General features: G+C 36.9%; 1 protein-coding gene across 1 annotated transcript; it reads right to left on the bottom strand.

The window, feature by feature from the left end:
- Window positions 1-2,750: 2,750 nt before the first annotated feature.
- LOC8278448 (uncharacterized protein At3g61260) lies at window positions 2,751-5,978 on the bottom strand. The gene is made up of 3 exons (XM_002514943.4): window positions 3,965-5,978; window positions 3,783-3,864; window positions 2,751-3,094 (listed from the first exon to the last, which is right to left on the bottom strand). The coding sequence occupies exons 1-3, from the start codon at window positions 4,747-4,749 to the stop codon at window positions 2,885-2,887; spliced, it is 1,077 nt and encodes a 358-aa protein (XP_002514989.1). The 5' UTR covers window positions 4,750-5,978; the 3' UTR covers window positions 2,751-2,884.
- Between the last annotated feature and the right edge of the window lie 237 nt (window positions 5,979-6,215).

Here is a 6,215-nt window from a genome sequence, read left to right as displayed (position 1 = left end):
AGGTTTTTCTGACAAAATTTTGTTTCTTGAATATGTTGTAAGGGTTGATGATAGGTACTAGAGTATCTTCTATCTGTACGTTATCAGGGATATGGGAGATCTCAACAAGATGATCTATCTTGTTAGATATGGTTTTCTTACAAGAGGGAGATAATTGAAGGGTAGAAGTATGAGAGGTAATTTCGGTTGACATAGTGTTTAGGGTTTTCTCTTCTTCTATCACAAAGGCTCTGATACCAATAGGGGAGCCGAGAGCTGTTATGGCATAATCCTCACGTCAGAACTCAAAGCATGGATGATCCTCAAGTTAAGGCCATGGGGTCTTTATACTCTTTTGGATCTTTGAATTTGCTGAGTTAGCTCTTTTGGATTACCACCAGAAACAGATCGTAGCAACTATTAGAACATTGCCATTGGATCAAGAGAAGAGAAAGGAGAAAGTTAGAAAGGCATAAGAGAGTATATAAGAGAGAGGAGTTTTCTTAGAGAAACTTGCTTGAGATCTTATTACCAAGGACCTCTCCTTATATAGAATGGAGAGTCGGTACAAACCAACAAAAGATAGTGGATATCCCACTAATTCTAATAATACAGCAAAAGTTAGTGGATATCCCACTAATGCTAACAAACAAAAGTTAGTGGATATCCCACTATCTCTAATAATACAGCAAAAGTTAGTGGATATCCCACTAAGGCTAACAAACAAAAGTACACCACAACTATAGCGGCCTACCACTATCACCCATAATACTTCATAATAAAGACACACACAATAATACAAAAGAGTGGCCGACAGTTGCATGTGAAACACAATTATACAGAAGAGTGGCTGACGTGATCGTAAGACGCCATCATACGAGTCATCATCCATTGGTCACGGGAGTCTTGCATGAGAGCTTCTTGCTGTGCCCTGGTTAAGGTAGGGTCATCCAGAGGAGTTGGAAGATCAGAGAAACAGAAATGTTCAATGGATTGTCCAGTTGATTGATGTCCATTGAAAGTGCAGACTAATGGTGCGAGACATTACCGTCCTTAATTCATTCCCTGTATTGCAGGGCCCGCTTTAGTTCTTCCGTGATCACGGAGGAGCAAGATGTAAAGGGCTATCAAGTGTTCTCCAATAAAGGATGATATTTTGAGTTGCATATGTGTCTTCCCGATAATGGAGATAAGGCCTGCAATATGAAAATAGCATGGTATTCAAGATCCGGAATTGTTTTCTGAGAATAACTGTTGCTCATGAATAAGTTTAAGGAGATCTCTTGTCCATTGATATGGAGTTTTGAACCAGGTAAGGAATCTCCATGGATAAGACCCCGAGTTAGCTTCATTGTTGAAGAAGTGTAAGAGATTCATAATAGGCACCTCTATAGCATGATGATGATCGTAGATAGGCACCATAGAAACCATAACTCACTTTCATGCTTTGGATGTTCAGGGGATAAGTGGTAAATCAAACACCAAGGGTAGTCTGGAAAGAAGAAGTTGGGTTGTATTGGGAGTGAGAAGGTTTGTTGAAAAGTTGCCAGATAATGGAACATCATGTTCCGGGCAAAGTCTGTGACTTGTTTGGTTGTAAGGTTGTTGGGAAGATCTGGTGGTGAAGGAGGTTGTAGGTTGGATCTGGAGGATGAGGAAGCCATAAAGATTATGGGAAGATTTATTGTAGAGGTGAGAAGAACTATAGGCTGATTCTGAGGCTTGGAAAGTCTGGATAGGAAATCCGGGATTAGGTTTCTTATCCCTTTTATATGCTCAACCTTAAAGTCATAGCTTTCTTTGACACTGGAGCTCAAAAAAGCATGATGAATCCAATGGTTCTCCCATCAGAGTATTGGAAGCCCCATGATCAGTTCTTCAGGGCAGCCAACGGTCAAACCTTCAAAACCACTCTGATCACAAGACAGAAGATCGGAATTCAGTTCTTTCCTGATTGCGTTGTATGGACGCACATCATTGGTTCAGATCTTCCAAACAAGGATATCCTGATAGGATTTGATGTTTATCACCAAGCTCAAAAGCTCCAAATCCTTCCAAATGCCTAGAATAGATAAAATAATATTAAAATTCCGTTTCATTTCTAAATTAAATAAAATAATATAATCTTTCTTAGTAAAAAATGCTTGAAAAAGATCAATAAAATTTGAATTTTGATGTATGCTTTTAGAAAGGTCTTATAAAATAAAAGTTCGTCTTTGTTTTAAAATCCTGTAAGGGTGCCCAATGAGAGATAATTTGGATTCAGTATTCTGTTTTATCACATTAACTAACTTGGTGTTAGTTCCACTTTTCTTGTCACCTCCAAACAATACGAGTTCGAGCTCGAGACTCCCTCCATTTCTCATAGGGTTAATTCTCGTAAAGTGAAAAAAGAACTAGTAAAAAGTATGAAGTTCATCCTGCTAACACTAACAATTAACATATACTGATATTCAATAAAAATCTAGTAGTAAAATTCAAAGTTATTTTGGCATACTTGTCAAATAATAATACTTGATTGCCCTCTGCTCTGCTGAAGTATATGATCAATTTGTTTTCTGCTTCTTTGCAAATTTAATATTTATAAAGTTTATGGATAGAAGGATATAAAGTAGTGCAGAGGGCATGTCCATGCTATTAGCACAGACTTCATACTCCCATCTTCTAATCATTCATACAACACAGCTTTGCACATTATGAAACTCATCAAGTATTACAAACACGACTTTCTTGAAATGGGGAGTCCAATATTTATTAGAGAAAGCACATTCTTCCCTCATAACTGCAATTTCAGAACTTAATTTATGAAATGAACCCACAAGTTTACAGATTAATTCAAAAAAAAAAATTGACAGATGAATGGTTATGGATACATACTGCATGCAAATATAATGAAATAGTGTTGCTACCAGCACAAAGAAGGCAACTTAAAAGAGAATGAAGAGGGCAAGTGGCCAGTCCTCCTTATATAATCTGCCCTTTCAGCTGTCCTTACAGCTTTCTCATTCAGTTTTGCCTCTGCATTTGCACGCTTCTCCTCAGCCATTCTTTTTGTTGTGGCAAGTTTGCTTGTCAACTTTTCTTGGGCACGAGCTTTTATTCTCTCGGCCTTTACCTACGAAAAAAATGCAAATAATCAGGCAGCTGGAATTTCATCTATGAACAATTTTTTATGCTTCTGATCTGTGCTTTTGGTTATTACTTGAACTATTCTGGCTATGTGGCGTTGTTTTATAAAAGAAAATGGTCAACAGAGAGGTGAAAGTACATGATCATGTACAATAACCTAAGCATGCAATTTTGTCCATTTATTTTCAAGCTCTCTTAAAGGCTGGCATGGATTACAGTTGTCAGTTAATACTTCAATCTCAAGAGCTCCGAGACATTCTTATGCTTCCAAAATTATTTTGTTTCCACTGCAAGGCTATGTGGGTCTTAAAGTGCCCCAAGAGATGAGATCTATCACTTGTATGCCCATCCAAGATTCTTTGTATTACTAAGAGCAAACTTTCATTTTAGAAATATATATGGTGTTGAATTTGATGAATTTTGTTTACCCAAAAGTACAAGAACATACACTAATTTCTTAAAATTTTGGAGGTGGAGACGGAGATGCTCAAGATAATGTCACAACACTAACGAGACATGTTGGTCTTGCAAGCAATATTATGAGAAAGGCTCTGGACCCTACTTTTTGCAACATTGTGAATAAAGCATTTGACAGAAAGCAAGAGATCCATCCAAACTAAAGTAAAGTGTGTGATTAGTCAATTGTCAACCATCAATCTAGATAAAAAGAGTACCTCCATCTTCTTCATTTCCATTTCTGCTTTCCTCTTCTCATGATTTTCCCAGGCTTGTATCTTCACCTCTTCTCGCTTATACCTACAAAAACAGAAACAGGGCTTATCTTGACATATAAGTAGAGAATTGAAATTCCTTTACAAAATGAATCTTATATTATAGAAGATGGGTGATGGGTCACCTTGCCATATATTTTGCACGCTCTGCCTCATCCCAAGCCGTAGCTCTCATTTCCAAGGGATTCAGGTTTCTTGCTTCATCTAAATCCTTATTCTCAGACATCTTGCAACCATTGGGTTCTTCTCCATGACGCCCTCTGGAAGCAGAACTGGGCTCACCTCCTCTGCTTTCAGTGGATGCTAAACCTGCTTGATATCCCTGATCAGTGCACTGCAGCCCATGCTGACACCTTACAGGAGTGGAGGATCCTGAAGATATAGGGCTCCTTGCTACTGGAGTTCCAGCTCTAATTGGAGTTGCTGTTCTTGAAGGCTCTTGACTAGCAATTGGGGTCATCTCAGTCCCCATATCCCTAACACAGATTGATCTAACAGCTGATGCAGTAGAATTCTGCACCGTCTTATTGATTCTCCAAATGGGCTCATCACAATCTACCTTCTTGGTTTCCGTTGAATCAGGCCAACCATTTGCTTCCTCTCCTTCAACATCATCTCCTCCACTTAAATAGTCTCGTTCTTGTTGTGGAACTGGAGCTATCAATCTCCTATCATCCGCATTTGAGTTTCTTGGCTTGGATTGGTTTTTATCTCCTCCTCTTGACAAACCAACTAGCCATTTTTGTGCATCATCCCATTTAGATGGTGTTGGCTTGCCTAAGGCTGTTCTATGATGAGAAGTACGGTTAGCTCCATTCCCTTTATGAAACTCAAAACTGATTCCATGGCTAGTTGAAATCTCTTGAATTGGTCCATGATTGTAACACCCTTTATCCTCTATAGATCTCATTCTCTAACACAAAGCTTTTCTTGACTACTTTATTACTCACAGAACTGTGTGTGACCAACTTAACTTTAGTGTCAGTATAATGAAGAGTCTAATGCATAACTACCTAGGAGCAGATTTCAAGCAAGTAAAAATGGTCCAGATCCTATTTCTTGAAATCTTAACCTATATAGCTAATACTTTAGGCATTATACTATCTACAGTAATAAAAGATCTAGAAGCAAAGTAAATGGACCAAGATTCATTCCCCAAGAAAAAAAAAATCACTTACTGTTGTTGCCTTATTTTAAACTTAATGAGAAGTATAACAAAATAAAAAGGCATGCGACGCGTTGGAACTTAACCAAAGATTTCGAAGCCAGTTAAATCTTCTTCACTCCATACGTATATCAAACACAATGGACCCATTAAATATCTGCCCACTCTTCAGACAGGAAACATAAAGGTATACTTTATCAAGTAATAAAAGCGCATCTTCACAAGCTTGTTAGTTTTTATATATCAAACAAAAAACAGTAGTGCCCAATAGGAACTTCCATAACATCTCAAACTTACTTCACAGTAGCTAGGGACCCGATCCGTGTGCATATACATACATCCTGATGCTAAAAAGCTTAAAAGCATACAGATTTGCATTAAATTAAAAACAGAACCACCCCATCAAACCTTCATGATTGTCTTGAGCTACTAAAAGAGACTAACACAGAAAAAAAAATATCATATTTTGGTTTCAAAACAAGGAGAACATCAAACTCAGAGAAGGGTTTTAGAGGAAAGCACATCTGCAGAGAATAATACTTTAAAAAACCATGAAATGTTTTTGACACTATCTAAGCTGCAACAAGACAGTAAAACCATAAATGGGAAAGTTTAGATCCATAATGCATTAAAAAACTAAAAACAAATAACATATATTCCAGTTAAAATTAAATAAAAAAATCACAGACAAAAAGATTTACAATACTGCATTGAAACTTGTGTATAGTTTCCACTTAGTAAATGTCTAAACTATACATGTGTACAGTGTAGTTCAGGGGCGGGTGACCTTTGGGGGAGGTTTTCTTTTTTATTTTATTTTTTAATACGGTTGCTTACCATTAATTTAACGGTAACTAGAGGGAGGGTTAAGATATGGATGGGTGAAACGTGGACGGCATAGATTTGATAAGCTGTTGTCTGATTTGGGTTTCTGAACTTTTTCCACATGACCATTATGGGGCAATGAAGGGGTACACTCTTTGTGGGGGTACCCTTAACCCTTTTTCAGTTTTAACCAAGTTTTTAGGAAAAACTTGATACAAATACCACAATCGTTTTAACTACATTTATATAAACAAAATAATTATATAAAATAAATAATTTAATTAGATTTATTTACATATTCAAATATATGTCTCGACTATTTAAACTCATTTAATTTTATTCGAATTCGAATTCAAAAAGTTTAATTTCATAAATAAATTTAAAAT

Source organism: Ricinus communis, chromosome 7, assembly GCF_019578655.1.
Source record: "Ricinus communis isolate WT05 ecotype wild-type chromosome 7, ASM1957865v1, whole genome shotgun sequence".
Classification (NCBI taxonomy): Eukaryota; Viridiplantae; Streptophyta; class Magnoliopsida; order Malpighiales; family Euphorbiaceae; genus Ricinus; species Ricinus communis.
Note: the sequence above shows the minus strand (reverse complement) of the source record. Positions and strands in the feature narration are given on the sequence as shown.